Raw genomic sequence first — 18,465 nt, 5'->3', positions numbered from 1 at the left:
GTTACTATCATTTACGCTATAATATTATCATTATGCTTGATAATAGAAACCATTAGAACCATAATAACTGCATAATACTGCACATTCTCTCTGGTATGCAGATCCTAGCCCCTCTCCCCCGTGTGTGTGTGTGTGTGTGTGTGTGTGTGTGTGTGTGTGTGTGTGTGTGTGTGTGTGTGTGTGTGCATTTCTGTGTGGTCATGAGCATGAATGTAAGTCATGAAAATAGAAAGGGAACCCTGAGAGGAAAAAAAAGAAGCTTGAAAGAAGCAGGGTAAAGGGTAAGAGAATAAATGTCCCATGAAAATAGAAGGGGGTGGCTGGGGATGGAAAGTTTCACTAGGGGCAGGAGTGGAGAAGAGGAACAAGCAAACAAGGTGGGCGTTGCAAATGCCATAGTCAGTCCTACTATTTGTATGCCTACACTTACGTCATTACTATTTCAACAATGCATTCAAAGTCCTAGATAATGAAAGAAAAAAATTAAAGTTTGAAAGTGCAAATCCCAGCATGAATTGGGGAGGGATCTTGAAGTCTCATGGGTACTGAGGAGTTTTTGGCTTTCGTTGGCTACTAGGGGGAGGGAGAGTGGGTTTACTCCAGGGATGTGGCCTCTACAGACTGTCCGTGTTCTCAGTGGGGTGGGTTCAGACCCATTGCGAGTGTTCAGGACTAACTAGACTCAGTTGGTAAATAAATAAAAAAAGGACAAGTTGTTGACAGAGGTCTATGGTAAGGGGGACTCTTGGAGGACTTGGAGGTGGGAAAGTGGGAGTGTGGATGTAATTAAAACACATTGCATGTATGTGCAAAATTCTCAAAGATGAAAATAATATGCATATTAAAATGTAAACAAAGGAAACAGCAGAACAGGAAGAGAGGAAGAAACAAGTCTTTTCCCTGCATGTAAGCATCTCCGTGGGTTCTACAATGTGTTCTCTATTGTCCTTTAAATGCCTGGAAAGTTACTATAAAGAAATGATACTTAATCTTCAAGTGTTTTTGTGCAGCGCATGTCTGGAAATAGTTTTACTCTGGTGCTACTTATGGATAGTTCCTGGCACTGTGGATGATGTTCCCTTTTTCTCCAACAAGTTAATAATTTCCAATTCTTTGTATAGAAAGAGCGGATTCTTCTCATACTGAGAAAACAGGGTAAATTAAAATAAAAAGATCTTTGCACAGGTAAGCATCATCCAGACCAGCTGCATCTGGGTTCCTTAGATGCTAATTAAATGGATTCTTTATTTTCGTCCAGATACTGGCATCAGGGTTATTTGTTCACAGAACACATAATAAGAAAATGCCTCTGAACAGCAGACATTAAACTTCCTGCAGCTCTGTCAAGATGTACATGCCGCTAGCTCTCTAAGGCCATTGCAAACAAACGTGGTCCCATGTCTGACATGGCCATGTCTACAAAGCTGTTGAGATAAAGGAAATATATCTCTCATTAATCAATTTTGTTGAGCTGTCTTTTTAATTAATCCTGAGAGTTTTAATGTTGATCTTGTTGAGATTTCTGGGATCCCTAAGTGGTCTTCCATGTTGTTACGTTTCTTGGCTAGAGCTTCTGGAAGAAAAGTGGTCAATGACTCTGAAGGTCTGGGAGCTTTGACCACTGCTGAAAGCGAAGCTCAGTGTTGTATATCTGGAACCACATCTTGTTCCAGATTTCAGATTGTTACAGATGGCTGTTGCCTTTAGGCATATCCCACAATGCATCTTCATGTAGTTTACTGACGTGAGTATGCTTATTTTTCAATAAGCCAATGGGCTTGATGCCATGGTCAATGCCTGACTTGACATTACACAGCTCCATGACTGTGAAACATGCTCCTCTTGATCCCAGCAGATGCCAGCATCACTGAAAGTGATACCTTCTGTATTTCAGATTTTTACAACTATCTAGATAATTGGGATTTATCCACATAGTAAAAGTTTCTATTGTTTATTTTGCAAAATTGCTAGTATTGGCAACCACTTTCATAATAGATATAATTTCAGCATTTCCTGTGTTCCAAAACACACATCATAGAAAGTAACACATATTTCAGGTATAGAAGAGACTCACAGGCAAGGGAAAGAGCCAACACGTGGTTACCAAGCACGTACCCAATTAGAGAAGTCTGGAAGCTAGAGAGTTCAACAAGTGACAGAAAGTAAATGTTTCTCTTTATCTTTTCATGTCCACAGGGTTGAGGGAAACATTTTTAATCAATCTAATTTATTTATGATCGTTTACACTATGAATATCTGCCTCTCTTTTGTTATTGGCTTTTTTCATAATTTGTTTTACATCTTCTAACTCCCTGTGCCTGTATCTGAAAACCAGTCTACACTGAGACTTTCCATTTCACATTTCCATCCATCTCCAAGAATGAAAGGCTCGCCATTACTCCACATGCGTTTCAGGTTTATTTCTGTACTTCCGAATTGATTCATTCATTTGCCCCCTGAAGTCTTCAAGGTTGCTAAGCATTTCTTTAATGCTTGCCATTAACTCCCAGGCTGGATATTAATTATCTGAGGTGTGTTTTAGCTTCTTTTCCAGCTGTTCATAGAAAACACAGGGACTCAGTTGAATTTGTACATTGATGCGTTGCCCTGAAACCATGGGAAACCCTGTACTGGGAGCTTTTGGCTGATTTCCTGAGGTGGTCTACACTGGCAATGCCCTGTCTGCATTCAAGTAGAGATGGCTTTGAACACAGTCTGTATCCCTCTTCCTCAGTTCCTTCCTCTTTATCTGTCTGCATGCACCCCCTGTAGCTTCTAGAACAGTTTCTCATGGAAGTGACGCAAGCCCAAGTCCCTGCCTAGCTCTTCCCCTGGAGGAAACCGCCATTATAGCTGTTGAATGTAGCATCACCTGTGGCTTTCTCGGAGCATCTTTTGTTCATTCAAGGAGGTATTCTTTAATCTCTCATTGCTTGCACATGCTTTACTTTTTCTTTGTTAATCTGAATGGATGTTGAGTTGGAAAATTAATTTTACTGTTTTTGTTTTATATTCAGATACTGTCTAACTTTGTACCCCAAACTTGAGATTCTTCTGCTTCAGCCTCAGTGCTCAGATTACAGTCACACACACACACACACACACACACACACACACACACACACACACACACACACACACACACCCATGCCCACTTAACACATTTTCTAAATCTACTGAAATGTCTTACTACTTTTCTTCTTTCATTTTTGGTAAATAACATTTCCTAATGTTAAATTAACATTTCATTCCCAGAAAGCTACAATTTAGTCACAAGGCATTGCCTACCCTGTACACTGCTGGACACAGTACCTCCCCTTGGACATTTTAAAATCTGTGCTAGTGAAGCTTCTCAGGAGCCTTCCTGTAATATCCATGTGGCTTTTGTAAGAGAAGAAGGCTGATTTAAGGGAAAGAAGTTGGGGGACATTTTTTTTTCTATCCTCTTGTCTGAACAAGGTTGTGTAAATGTACCTAGTACTTCTCCTGGAAACAGCAGATGGAGCTCACCAGAGAACTTCTCTGATCTTGGAGATTTTTCCTGTTGGAGAAAAACATTACCCGACACCGGAAGGCTTCTAAATGTATCTGCTGCTCATATGCACTCAGTTCTAGTCCCATTCTGTTGCGTCTTTCACTCAGCTTGTTCTGTACAAAGAGTTCGTCTATTTTGTTAAAGCTTTGAGTACACTCCACAAGGTAGTGACTCACATTTTCTCTGCATTGTGTATAAAGCCTAGAGTCATGGCTGGTTTTGTTCTTCACATTGCTCATCGTCACTGGCTTCCTTTTTACCTACGCTCCACTCAGAAGAGGACCAACTGTACTGATCTTTCTGAAACTTCAGCTTTGCTCTCATCCATTTTCTTTCCTTTTTTTTAAGTATTGTAGCTTTTATTTCCATGCATTAAATCTTTGAGTTGGAAGTCTGAATTTAATCAGCCATCATAACTGCATACCCCTAGTGCCAAATTATAGAAAGTCACTTAAAATGTAAAGGAAATTACATGTTTGCCTGATATGACACTGCTCCCTATTCTGTCTCGTTGAACTATTTGGTGAAGTGATGATGTCAGCTCAGTAAATTTCTTCTGGCAGAAAGCGTTGTCCATAATATGTGTTCCATGCCTAAGCCTTTGCACCCCCTGATTGAGGCAGAGAGGTCTCTTTCTTACTGCACCTCTCTCTCTCTCTCTCTCTCTCTCTCTCTCTCTCTCTCTCTCTCTTTACTTTACCTCTGTGTTCTCTTTTGTAATCTAGTGACATCCATCTGTGGCATTGGATATATTACTCTTTTTATATTCTGTGTTAATTTTAATCGTCAACTTCACACCATCTAAAATCACCTAGGACTCTTAGGACTTAGATCAAGTTGGGATGTGGGCAATGCCTCTAGGGGGTTGTCATGGTTATGATAATTGAGTTATGAAGACCCACCCACAGTGGGTGGTGCCATTCCCTAGGCTGTGGATCCTGAACTTGATTAAGTCAGAGAAAGTGAGTTGAACCCTAGCATACATGCATGAATTCATTATTCTTTGCTCTTAGCTATGGATGAGATGTGACCGGTGCTCTTATGCTTCTGATACCCTGCCTTCCCTGCTATGAATAACTATAACCAGCAATTGTGAGCTCTTTCTCCCCCAAGTTGGAGCATTTTTATCATAGCAACAGAAAACAAAACCAAGTCATTATGTCTTTTTTTGTTTTGTTTTGTTTTGTTTTGTTTTTTTTCAGTTCTTTTGGCTTGTTTTGGTAAGAAAGCTCTCTCTTTTCTAGTTGCTTAAGGGTAAGCATTGATTTAAATTTTCCTTTCCGATACAGACATTTTCATGTTATAAATTTCTGTCTGTGTCCTGCTTTGGCTGTGCCCCACAAGATTTCTTATAATGATTTTCATTTTCATTTGAATCAAAATATTTTCTGACTCCCTCTACCTCTGTGACCTATTGTTACTTGAGTATTATTCTATTTTCGGGTATTTAGACATTTTTCTGATTTTTTTTTCTGTTCCGTTACTGGTTTCTAAATTAATGCTATTTTTGCCAGAAGATAACTCATATAGATTTTAACCACTCAGTATCTGTAGGGTTATTTTGTAGCCTAGAATGTGGGAATGAGAGATGCCCTACACTTGCACATAAACGCATGGCTTCTGTCCTAGGACGTCTGTAACTGTCGCTCTGGCCAGAGTGGAGGGCAGACTCCTGTGGGTTTTCCAAAGGTGAAAACATGTCACCTTCTTGCGGTTGCAGGCGGTGCTGCTGAAGCCTCCAGCTGCACCTGAAACCTGCCACACGGACTTCTGTTCTGTCCATGTTCGTCCTGTGTGGACACTCCTGGTTGGAACTGCTCTGTCCTTCCAGACATACTTTCCGTGCATTTCTAATTATGCAAGCTCCTTTCCATCTCTGAATTCTTTTCCGCCTATTAGTTATCCCCCTCCTCCCAGTCCTCAGGACTCACTCTGAGGCAGGTATCACACTTTTACCTTTCAACTTTTACCTCGTTCGTGGCATTGTATTAAAAGCAAGTTTCTGAATAGACATCGCATATCGTGCTAAGAGTCTGAAAACCTCTGCCTGTCAACAGGGAGTTAAGCTTCACATTTCAATATCCACTTTATAGTTTGTTTTACATATTATGTAAGGCAGCAAGAAGGTGGCACAGTTTCAGCTTTGGAAAACTGACAGGAGTCTCTGCTCCACTCTGGCCAGGGGGACAGCGTGTGTTTGAGTGCAAGCGCAGAGCATCTATCGCGTGTGTCTATCTTGTTTTCCTATGTTATGGTCTTTCTTGTTCTTTTTAATACCTGATTTTGTGTTGAATAGTTATATAGATTTTTTTTCATATTTTTTGGGGGGTTAAGATAGTTTCAGCAAACTCTCTTGGTGCATTTTTATTTGCTCATATGAATTTTTTCCTCCTTTTCCTTTTCTTGAAAATAGACTTTTTCTCATAGAATATATCCTGATTACTCTTTCAGTTCCTCCCTACCTCTCCTCCCATCCAGATCTACCCTTCTGTCTCTTATTAGGAAACAGGCAGGCTTCTAAAGGAAAAGAATATAATAAATAATATAATTACATAAGACAAAACAAAAACTAACACATTGGAATAGGATATACAAGCAAACAGAAGGAAAAGAACCCAAGAAAAGGCACAAAAAACAGATACAGAATTAGAAGCCCACTTGTTCACGCACTCAGGAATCCCACAAAAATGCAAGACTAGAAGCCATAATCTACATGCAAAAGACTATAGGGTAACAGAGAGAGGGGTGGGGGAATAAATAAATAAATAAATAAGTAAACAAACAAATAAATAAATAAATAGATTATTTTAAAGTCCTGACACAACATTATAAGGCAAGGGACCTCCAAAGGTGTGGTTGAGTTTATTTCCTGTTGGTCATCTACTGCTAGGCACGCAACCCACCCTTATGAGAAGTTGTTTCCCCAGTGAGACTCCTTTGGAGAAAATTAAATCTTCATTATCAATTTGAGATAGATTCTGGGACATTTGTCCACTTCTCCTTTCAGCTCCAGGACCAGTTCTGGCACAGACCCGAGCAGGCCCTGTGCGTGCTGCCTCAGTCTCTGTGAGCTCACATGAGCTCTGATTGTGTTGCTTTAGAAGACCTTGTGTCCTTGGTGTCCTTCGTCCCCTCTGACTCTGCACACTTTTTTTTTTTTTTTTTTTTTTTTTTCCGGAGCTGGGGACGGAACCAGGGCCTTGCGCTTGCTAGGCAAGCGCTCACCACTGAACTAAATCCCCAACCCCTGCACACTTTCTGCGTCCTTTTCCACAGGGATTCCTTAGCCCTGGGGAGAGGGATTTGGTGGAGAGAAATCTTCAGGGCCAAGTGTCCCAAGGTCTCTCACTCTTCTGCATATTGCCCAGCTGTGGGGCTTTGTATTGTTCCCATCTGTGGCAGAAGGATGCTTCTCTGACGATGGCTGAGCAAGGCACTGATAGTATTTGTCTTTCTGGGTCTGGCTTACTTCACTCAGGATGAATGCTTTTCCTAGTTCCATCCATTTACTTCTTTCTCTGCCAGGGTTACCAGAGGATGCTTGTTGGAGGGAGCTGTGAGAACAGGATGGGAATACAAGATTGGAGGAGAAGATCTGTGAGTTCTGTTGGAGACGGGAACAGAGAGACGGGGAATCTGGAGCAGGTGGTCTGTTGCAGAGCTGGGGCTGAGACTGGGGGATTGGATTTGGATGACAGGAGAGAGAGGTGAAAATCTGGAGTTAGCTTACCTGCTTCCCTAGCCAGAGTGGTCTTTGGGTCCCCAGAGAATGTTGGTTTTAGTTTTTGAGACATCGTCTCACTGTGTAGACTTGGGTAGTCTAGAATTTACTCTACAGACCAGAATGACCTGACCTACCTGCCTCTGTATCCCAACGCTGGGACTGAAAGTGTGCATCACCACACTCGGCTTTTGATTTATTGGTTTTGTATTGGTTGTTGTTGTCTGTCTGTCTGTATGTCTGTTGGCTTTTTAAGCAAGAGTCTCACCATGTATCCCCGGGTGGCTGGGTTAACTATTTATTATGAATTGATTATGTCTACAATTATTTTGTCGTACATAAAGGTACCAGGTCTATCTTTAAGTCTACAGAACTTACTCTCAGTTATCACTGTGTGTCATAAGTAGATGGTGCGAAAGCATTCTGATTTCACACTTCTGGTTCCTCTTCTGAGACCCTCGTGGAAGCCAGCATGCATCTTGCATTTCGCAACTATTTTAAGACTGTACAGACATGCTCTGCCGCTATTCACGGCTCTTTGACACCGCCAGCTATTGTCGGAGCAGTTGAGAGAGAGCAACACAATCTTTATCATCTCCATCACTTACTCTCTTGTCTAGGGGAGGTAAATGTCTCTCTGATGCTACATTATTTGTTCCTAAGAAATTTCTTTATAATTCCTCGAGCTGATGATATCAGGACAATGAATTCTTTTCCATTCTAGTTTATTTGGGATGGCACCTCACCTCAGGTTCTGCTTGTTTTTCATTGGTCTAAGTTGTAGATGGAGAGATCTTTAACAATATGAAGCCCTTCAAACATATCGCTTCCTCAGGGCAATGAAACTGGTGAGATTTCTATCTTCGTTCTTGTCTGTGTAATGTGTCTTCTCTATCTTCCAGGCCTGCTTCGAGTCTTTTCCTTACAAGTTCGGCTCTGACTTACCGAGCGCTCAGTCGGTTTCTGTCTCCTTTTCACTTTGCTCTTTTCCAGTGGGGTTGGCTGAGATTCTTGAATTTACAGTTTGACAACAGAATTTATTTTCGTATCACCTTTGATCATTATCTCTCCAAATGCTTGTCGTGCCATGTGTTCTTCTAGGACTTCAATCACACATATGTTAACCATCTGATGCTATCTCTCAGCTCTGAGGATGCGGGCTCCATTTTACCACTTGCGTTCTCGGAAATGCAAGTTCCAGGATTTCGATCATCCCATCCTTAAACTCCTTCCTTGGCTTCATCGCATCTGGTCGTGAGCCCATCAAAGTCCTCTTCCCATCTCAGATGTTACAGTCTTCTTCATTTTTCCATGATTTTATTTCCATATCTCTGATGAAACCCTACACCTGTCCCCCAAATCAGGCAGTTAAGATGCTAACCAGTTTGTGCTGAGAATGCCAGTCTGCAGGTCTCTGGTTCTCCTGATTATTTCTTGATGGATGAATTTCTTGCTTGATTTGCAAGTCTTGTAATGCTCTTAACAAATGCTAGCCCTTATAAGTAGGACAGTAGAAAATGCCATGCATGGTCCTTCTGGGGAGCATGGCAGACCTTCTTGTGTCAAACTGTCAGCATGGGAGGGAGGGTCAGTATATTCAGGAGCTGACCTGGACATGACCCCTGTTGTCATGTTTGCCTGCATAGGGTTCACATTCCCTTAACAATGACTTTTCCACGGGTCTTTGAGTTCTGGGGTACCTGGCCATCTCTTTTAGCATTTGTGCTCCCACATATGGCCATTTATATTCCTATACCACAACGGGGGCACAGCATGCACCTTTCCTGTGCTACCTAGGGGGTGGGGTCTCGGTTCAGCAGCAGACTTAGGAAATCTTGCGTTGAGTTGTGTATTTGGGGGGGTTCTGACAGCAAAGTTTGAGCTTTTGCATTTTAATATAGCTTAGAGCTTTTTGCTTGCTCCAGTGACCAAACTGCAAGCATTCATATCTATCCACTATTATTAACCACAAATGCTGACGTTTGCAAATATTCTGAAGCCTGACTTCCTTGTTCTAAGTTCTTCTTACAGATTTACTTCTTAGTAGAAGTTAGAAGAAAATAATAAGACTATACAAGATGAATGTTTCCAAATGTCTCATGTTTCACAGAAGGCTTCTAACATAGTGGTGGTCTCATAATTTGAAGTGAACAAAACATAAACTCAAGTCAGATTTATTTAAAATCTCATTTTGTAATTGCTGGGGGGGGGAATAGAATCCATGTGACATACTCCTAGTCACCTTACACTCAGAAGTCAACAAAACATAAATGCCACCAGTCTAGAAACTGCAAAGCAGGGAACAACAAGAAAATAGAAATCAAAGTGCCGAAGTCACACAGAGATATATAAAGTGTAAAATACACCAAGCTTTATTTTGAAAGGCAGATATTGTGCTTTTCAACAACCCAAGCGTAAACAAAAACAAATCAGAAAACTAAAACTGGCTATGGGCAGAGCGAAGGCAGCAGTTGTGGCAAGAGAGCTGCTTTCTTATGGACCGGCCCCCCTGCCCCCTGCTGCTCTGAGAGAATCCTTCCCCACTTGGGTACCAACAGGGCTTTCTGGTGAGACATAATTACTTAATGATTTTCGCCTACAGCCCTTAACGTTTCTCAACATGAAGAGCAGACCTAGCATCGTGGAATAGACTGAGCTAACAGCCATTCCCCTTTCTCAGCTCTCCTATATAGTGCTTTCACTGTGGCTTGAGTGTGGAACGACCTCCAAGGCTCAGGCATTTGCCTCCATAATGGAATGCACACCCCCCTCAAACTGTGAGCCCAAATGCATGCCCTTCCTCCCTCTAAGTTACTTCTTCTTGGGTATTAGGTCACAGCAATGAGAAAAGTGATGACTATGCCAGGCTTTGGGGAGCAGAGATGCCCTTCCTCAGCCCATTTAACACTGTACCTTCCCTCTGTTTATCAAAGGTCAGGGCATCAGGATCTGTGCTTCAGCCTTTCACGTCCATGCCCACCGCCTTCTCTGGACAGGGGATGCTTTACAGAGTCACCGTGGCACACTGGGCATGTCTGCAGACTGCCCTCAGTTCTCCTTGGTGGTTTTAATCAGGATCTTTCAGAATCGCCCTGCCTCTTTCATTTCTTCCGATGCTCTTCCACTGCGGCAGTCATTTTTTATTACAACCCTTGCTGATCTTCTGTGGTTCCTTATTTATTTATGCATGTTAAATTATACTAAAATTTGCCCTACCCCAAAGGGTGACCAGGTCCTGTGTAAGCCTTTCTTCTGCATCTTTAGAACTCTGAGCAGAGAGTTTTATATGCTGTACAGCTGGACTTTTGCCTTCTCCCCCATCTGCCTCTCACACTAGTTGGGATGGCACAACTAGTTTGAGTGGTTTGCACTCCTATGGACTCAGACTTTCTGATCTCAGGCTAGTGGCTATTGCTATAGAGAGGGCTCTCACATGAATCTCCAGTTTCCCTCAGGACACTGTTCATTTTGTGTCTCTAGTGGACGGCGAGTGAGTTAATGATCTTTTCCCACTGCTTGATGCTTTCAGCCTGGGCTATTTTATTTCTGAATAGTGTCCTGACATGCTGCCACATTCCAGGGAATCACCTGCTCCATGGAGGAAGAGGAGGATGGAGAGATGACGAGGGTGCCTCCCGTAACCTGATCAGGGGGACTGTCCTGACCCCTGACACTTTCTGGCCTGCCCATTTCCTACCCTGAATCAGCTGCTGTGGGCTGGGAATGAAGGAGGCTTGGATTACTTCTCACTTCGGCCCATTAACACCATCATTAGGGATAATTTCCACTTAATTATTATCACAGCCTTGCTTTCTACAGCTGTGATTCCATGCTTTTGCATCCTGGGTCTACTGGCCAGTGAGACGATACTAGGCCTCCTGACACTCCTCAGCTTCCTGGGATGGATCCCCGCTTTCCTAGAGGACGTACGGGAAGACAATGCAAAATCTCATGACATTCATAAAGCCTAAGCTCTCAGGGATGTTTCTGGATACAGAGGACCATAACCTGGTAACTGCTGTCCTATCTAGGCTCCCCATTGACTCCTACAAACCCAGCATCACCTCATTGCCTGGAGTTACTTGCACCATTTCGTATCTACTGCTTGGCTTAGAACTCTACTTTGCTGCTCTCAGATAGCACCACAGGCTTCCCTCTAGGTGCCCCATCTTTTCTAACTATGTCACATGATTATGATCTATTGTTTTCCATTCCCCCAATAGACTACATAGCCCAGTTCTCATGGCTACCCCCTCTTATGGTTTGCCTGGAGAGTGAAGAAAAAGAGACCAACATCAATCATAACTCCTCACATTTGAGGCAGTGGAGGCTGCTTCTAGCTCTGTGTAGAACAGCAATCACGCACGAACACGCTTTATCTAACAAGTGAAATCCTTTGTAGTAAGTCAAACTTCAGATAGTTTTCCAAGCTCAGTCACATTGAGCTCATATGAACTGAACCTCTGAAATTACAGTTAACTCTTAACCAGCATAAATGAGGGAGGCCTGACATTAGTCTAAGCCTCAGCTTTCCTCACCCGGCGCCCCATCCACAGTGACCTCTAAGGAAGGCAGCCAATAGCACAGTTATTCAAACTGCTTGCTAGGCATGCACCACTTGAGTCCCTGGCATGTCACCTTCCATTGTCCCTCAAATGTCAATGCATGAATGAACAGCACTTAGAGAACAATATTACATGAAAACCTCTAACCAGCCAAGAAAAGTAAAGTCTTACTTCAGTGGCACTGCTTAAAATAAGAGCTTAAGACTCACTTCTCCTGTTCTCTGGAAATTCTAATTATGCCTCTTTGACTAATTTGAAAGAAATCAATAATATATATCTGATTCTAAGGCCACTGAATTCTGAATAGAAAACATGTACAACAAAGTTGGCCAATACAATATGTCAATCATGTACTATATTTATAATGATATATTATGTGCTTGTATAAAAATGTACATGGTCATAATCATGCATATCTGTAGAATATAAATTGCGATTTTAATTAAATATAATATGCAAAATTATCCAATTATATGATATAAAATATAATTGTTTTAATATCACTCTATCTCATAATTTACATATATATGCTTTATTAAAGGTATAGTTTTTAGCTTTCATGGTAAAATTGAAGTGATATATTTCAAATTTTCACTGACTTGGGAATTAACTCTATCTTTCACCTTTTCTTGCTCCCTCCCTAGTACTTTGTTAGGCAATCAATAACACATAAATAACTTCTTACATATATGTTCATCAGGCATTATTCAATTTGTTCTTTTCAAAGGTGAATAATTTCTGAGAATCCTGAAACTTATCAAAAAGTCAACCTTAGTGATGCAATCTAGAAACTCCCATCTCAAGGAGATGTATCCGATGGTTAGTCACTTTGGGAGACAGGTCCACATTTTCCTCAAGGTAAGTCAAGCCTCAAATGTTGGATTCAGAAAACAAAAGAGAAAACCCTGGGAAGATTAAAAGCGAGGATTTGACTAATGGCGGGAAAGGTTGGAATGAAAGATTACTATAACATTATGCTTGTAATAAGTATTTTGTCATCCTTTAATCCCCAAATCAGACAGTGAAATTAATTGATACGGATTGAATAGACTGTAAGATATGTGCCACATCACAGTAAGTAAGCAACCTGAGAAGGTATCGGTTTCCCGGTGCTTCCTGGGAAGACTGAGGCATTCCGAGTAATGTCTGCATGGTCTCCTGCTATTAGTGGCAAGGAGGGACTCCACAGATAGACTGGGCGACATTACCCACGCATTGGGAAGTATTATTCTTCCAAGAGTCATTGAAAGTCACGGCACACTCATATAATACAGCACGTGTCATCAAGTTATCTTTCACGACTATTAATGCAAAAAGAAAACATGAACGTCACTCTATGAGACATTACAAACACGCGTACACCTGTTGTTCGGTCAGATCTCAATCAATCAGCAATGAATAACGACAAGGACTGAAGGCACTTTTCAGTCGGAGAATCACAAAAGCCTGCGGGACCTGCTGCCTTGTTCTTCCTGAGTTATTGCTAAACGAGAGTCCTCGCAAATTGGAATAAATATGCAGCCAAACAGAGAAGGAAGTAAATGCATCCCCCACCCTGGTGCTGGTATCCACAGGACCAGCTTCTTATTACTAAATTTTAGAGACACATATTGAGATAAGCTTGGTAGGTAGGAAATTACAGGAAGATAATGTAATTCTGCAGTCATAAAATATTCCATAATGGAAGGGGCTGCAAGACAAGTTTGGCACCGGCAACATTTGCTTTTGTAATATGATCGTATGTTAAGGTGATTTAAAAAAAATCAATTTAAAAATTCATAAGATGATTTTATTCTCCTGTTACAATACAGGTTTACTATGCAATATTTCACCGGGGGATTATTTCGGGGCTGGGGTGGCGGGGCTATGTTACAGGACAATGTTCTATCGGGTCATTTGGTTCCAAAGATAGAACAAAGCTCATTTTCCAAGTAGAGTGTTCCAGAATATGTCACCCCTGACACCCATGTCGACAATGCAAAACGCACAGAATCTATGCGTGGACCTGTCCCCGGCAGCCCCACAAGCATCCTTGCATGCGACACTCCAAACCAGCAGCACTGTGAAAGACGCTTGTTCATCTGGTGTCCTTGTTCACCAGTCGCGGAAGACACAGTCCAGTCATGAAAGCAGAGCATAGCCAATATCATCTGTTATCCTGCACACACCCCTCAGCTACCTCCCCATCTTCAAAACTGACCCTGGAGCTGAAGAATGGCAGCAGCTGGGTGACCGGATTCAACCTTTCAACAAGATTCACACTGTGCAATGCATCTGTCATAAGAGAATTTGCTAAGAGAATTGTGTCATGAAAGCAACAGTTCATTTTCAAGCTGACTTATGATTAGCACAGACAGGCACAGAAGTCACATTATCACTGTTACTTAGGCACTGACCTGGTATTGGCTGAGCTGCTAATACCACAGTTGGGAGAGGCCTGGAGGCAGGAGCGGGCCTAGACAGAGATGGAGTTACTCGGTTTGCCAGAAAATGAGTTTTTTCATGGCTGTGGAAGAGTCCTGATTCCTCAGGGTATATCCATGTTGAGTCCAGAGCAAAGGAATTATTAAAAAAGATCTGTCCAAAACAAAGGCAAACAACCATTTAAAACAAATCACTTGGTAGAAGATACGGGTGTATGCTATTGCTCACCGGTCAAACGATGGGTGTTATAGGCATGTCCTGAAAGTGTGGATCTAAAACTTACAGAAAAGGGCTGCTGTGAGAAGCAGAAAAAGTCTTCTCGCTGAGACTGGGCTAATCTTTAACTGCCAGCCTAGCCAGTTCAGCCCAACAGCCAGGTGACACACTGAAGAATCACACAATGAGACCACCGCTTTGTGTGGTAGAACGAGTCAATGTGTTACTCCATATTTCATAGGCAAGAAGGTAAATGGTATTCAGGAAACTTGAATTCATAACCACCAGGAAGAAGAAAATACAAAGTGGGAATCATGAGAAAAACGTCTTCCCAAAATGGAAAAGTTGCATCATCCAGTATTTAGGACTGGGGTTTGGTCGATGGTTATAAATTTTAAGGCTGAAAAAATCTGATTCAGAGATTGGTGCTTTTTTCAACATAACCCAATCCATTCATTCAAGTTATATCAAAATTACCCCTATCTGCAGATGTCTGAACAGGTCAGTCTGGTCCTGAAATGAGCCCTCTCTGTATTCAAATAATCAATCTATTACAATTAGGAAATGCATAATGTTTTCTGTTAACATGGTGATACCCAGCAACTTATCAATTAAAAATCCACTTATCCAATTAAATTGCTTGCACCTTTACCTTGTAATTAGGCATCCTCTTATCTATCCAGCTTTTCCCAACAGGAGGTGACAGAGTAGAAGGGCAGACATGTGGGAAAAGGGGCACCAACTCCACAGCAGAGGAGGGGGCTAGTCCTATGGACGGAGAATGACCACCAAACAGCCACTGGGATGCAAAATTTTAAAAGAGAGAGAGAAAGAAAGAAGCATCAGCCTTTTTTTTTTTTTTTTTTTTTACCAAAAGTTGCAGGAATAACTTCTGAGATAAAGGGATTTAAAGTATAGGAATTTGATGAGAAAAATGATCTCATTTCCAATCAAGACATACCATAACCATTTATAAAGTACAAAGAAACTTGTAAAAATTTTATATCGTGATTTTCATAAAATTATCATTTCAGTCTCTTTGATTATTGGGAAAGAACTTCCAAGATACGAGAATGAGAGACACACAAGTACTTCCTCAGCCCCTGGTTACACAGACACCTAGATGAGCTAAGCAGGTCAGGAGGCAAGCCCTACTAAGGTCAGCAACCCTGGAAAGGGATTGATGGGGAGGGAGTATATGATAGGAGAGGAAAGAAAACAAAAGAGGGTGGGGGTAAAGAAATCACACAGGCTTGTAAAAGGACTAACTTAATGAAGGAAAGAAGGAAGGAAGGAAGGAAGGAAGGAAGGAAGGAAGGAAGGAAGGAAGGGTAACAGACAGACACACACACACAGAGAGAGAGAGAGAGAGAGAGAGAGAGAGAGAGAGAGAGAGAGAGAGAGGATTTTCTAGTTTTAGCTGATGGGAAGCCATCATGGGAAGGGCAAAGGCTGTCTCTGGGGTCATTTCTTTTGAATTCCCAGCCTCCAGTCATGGGGTGCACAGAGCTCTATCTCTGGCATCCCCTTCAGCATATCACTTTGCTTCATTTCATTTATCATTTTTGAAACTCTTTTAAGGAATTAAGATTGTAACTTTCCCAAGGTTCGTTAAAACAAACAGATTCTACAGCAAAGAAAATGTAAGGACCACTTCGCTGAAGATCTCACTGCAGAAAATAAGACAGCCAGCCCAGAAAGGGACAGACAAGTGAGTATGGGTCACCCACTAAAACCACCCAGGCCTCACCCCAGTAACCCTGAGGTTGGGGGAACACTCTGTGGCTTCTGTTTCAAAGTCACATTTTTTTTTGGTTTTGTTATATGTAAAAATCACTTTCTCATTCTCCCTATCCTTATTTAGATAGTGAAAAGCAGAAAATATTCGTTCATTAGTCAAAAGACTAATGCTAAGTTGTTTTTTTTTTTCAGTTTTTTTTTAATTTTTGCGGGGAGAAAGGCAGGGATTTTTTGGGGTGGGGGAGTTCTTGACATTATGTACCTCTAGTGGTAACACTCTGAAATGGCAGCCTTCCTAAACATGGCAAAAGCTAGCAGAGCTTATCCAATAAAGCCGAATGCAATGTGTCGAGATAGGACGCCCAGTACAGCATGCATACTTATTGTTAAGTCTAAGGAATAGCTTATAGGAGTTTCATGACATCTTCTAGAAAAATTCACTAGGTAGTAGCGGGCTGAAATTAATGAAAAGGTATACTGTGACAGAACGCTCGTTTGAATGTGCTAATGAGACCAGTCTCGGAGTGAAATATATGCTATTCCTGGATTCAAACTCATTTGCACAGATAGTGAACAATGAATTTGGCCGAAGCTAGGAAAGGTTGCACCACCACCATCAATCAAAGGTGCAGTCACTTTTCTTTGCTGTTCGGGTCTCTGATGCCAAACTCTTCTAAAGTGGTATCTGGCTTAAGGGAATTCAGAGGGCAGGAGAGGAATTCCCCCCAGAAGACGCTTTCATGGCAGGATTTCCAGGCTGCCTTCCGTGGCTGGAATTCTCTTAAGCACTTCCCTGAATCCATGTGAAGGAGTAGGGGGACCAGATCAGAATCAGAAATAGCTATTGATCTGCAGCTTGCTTTCAAGTCTGGTGGAGACTGTAAAAGTATTAACTTCGAGGCTATGGCAGCCACGGTTGGCTGCAGCGCTCTGCTCGGCGGCAGGGACTTCAGAACCGCGTTCTGGACAGCGCCCGGCGCCGGGGAAAGTTCAGTCCAGGCTGTTTGGCTTTAGCCAGGGGCTGCCGGGTCTAACGCGCTCTAACCAGAGCTAGGAGGGAAAATATCGCAAAAAAAAAAAATTGCCAAAGCAAAGCCGGACGTCGAAGCATGAACTTTCTTGCCAATGTATGACTGCGCGGCAGCGTCCTGATGGTGTAGGGAACCCAGGACCACCCAGGGAGGGAGAGGCGCCAACTTGAGGGTCAGGGCAGACCCAGGACCGGGGCAACCCGCAATACTTCGCCTGGATGGAATCGGGGCCGGAATCGTTACCTGTCCGTGGAGCAGGGGATAATGGTGCACGGCGGCGTGGTCTGGCGCAGAGGACAGCGGCAGCAGGGGCAGCAGAGGCTCGCCCGGGGCTGGCCAGCCGGGCAGCCTCGGGAGCAGCGGGGCGGAGGCAGGTTGCGCCGAGGCCAACAGCACCGGCGGGGGCGCGACCCCGGCACCAAGCCGGAGCAGCCCGGCGGTGCCGGGGACCATCCAAACCCAGGGCGGTGGCGGCGGGTCTGCATTCATCGGCCACGGGAGAGGCTGCCGCCACCGGGGCTGCTGGGGTTGCTGTAGTTGCCGCCGCCGCCGCTGGAGCCTGGCGCCCGCCAGCATCCTACACCCCCGCGCGGGCGGCGGCGGGGGCGGCGGGCGCCCGAGGTGCGGGCCGGCGGCGGCGCGGGCTTCGGAGCGAACTCTCTTGGTTTCGCGTTGCGGCCGCTCGCTCCGCCCCTGCCCCGCTCTGGAGCCCCTCCTCCTGCCCGCGCCACCCCCGGGCCTGGCGGGGCCCCAGTCCCCGCCCCCAGACCCGGACCCCCGAGGCGGGGACACAGCGCGGCACGGTGGGGCGCTCCCAACCCAGCTGGCTGATTCTTCTACTCTGGTCCCTAGCCCACTCCGTTGTCGCTACTGGTGGCCAATGGCTCTAGCTGACGGTGCGCACGGCAGGATTAGGGGCTCCAGACTCCGCTCGCGATCCCAATGGTGAGCTGAAGCCGAGGTGGCGGCGCTGGAGCGGAGCAGGTCCCGCCACCCGCGGAGCCCAGGGCGCCGGCATAATCTACCTGGTTTAAAGTGAGTCTAGGGCCCAGACCCAGAGGGAATACTAGACTGCAGATGTTGACACCAGCTGGGCCCTGGACCCTTCTAGGCATGGGTCGATTTCTCTCTTGAATAAATATGCAAAATATTTTCCCAAGTCCCTAGAGGTTCACGGTGCCATGAAATCCGAATTTTTAGTACTGGGTCTAACGCCCTTTCCGGATATCTGCT

The 18,465-nt window shown here is 43.6% G+C and overlaps 1 protein-coding gene across 1 annotated transcript in view; it reads right to left on the bottom strand.

Annotated features, from left to right (window-relative positions):
• Nucleotides 1-17,871, bottom strand: part of Tcerg1l (transcription elongation regulator 1 like) — a 183,102-nt gene extending 165,231 nt beyond the window's left edge. Inside the window, exons 1-3 of the mRNA XM_032892375.1 lie at nt 17,476-17,871; nt 15,114-15,260; nt 14,218-14,398 (exon numbers count right to left, since the gene is read on the bottom strand). Of these exons, the coding sequence (XP_032748266.1) occupies nt 14,218-14,398; nt 15,114-15,260; nt 17,476-17,808 (661 nt within the window). The 5' untranslated portion in view covers nt 17,809-17,871. The remainder of the gene's footprint in view (nt 1-14,217; nt 14,399-15,113; nt 15,261-17,475) is intronic.
• Between the last annotated feature and the right edge of the window lie 594 nt (nt 17,872-18,465).

Source organism: Rattus rattus, chromosome 2 (assembly GCF_011064425.1).
Source record: "Rattus rattus isolate New Zealand chromosome 2, Rrattus_CSIRO_v1, whole genome shotgun sequence".
Classification (NCBI taxonomy): Eukaryota; Metazoa; Chordata; class Mammalia; order Rodentia; family Muridae; genus Rattus; species Rattus rattus.
This window is presented reverse-complemented; position numbering and strand designations above follow the sequence as displayed.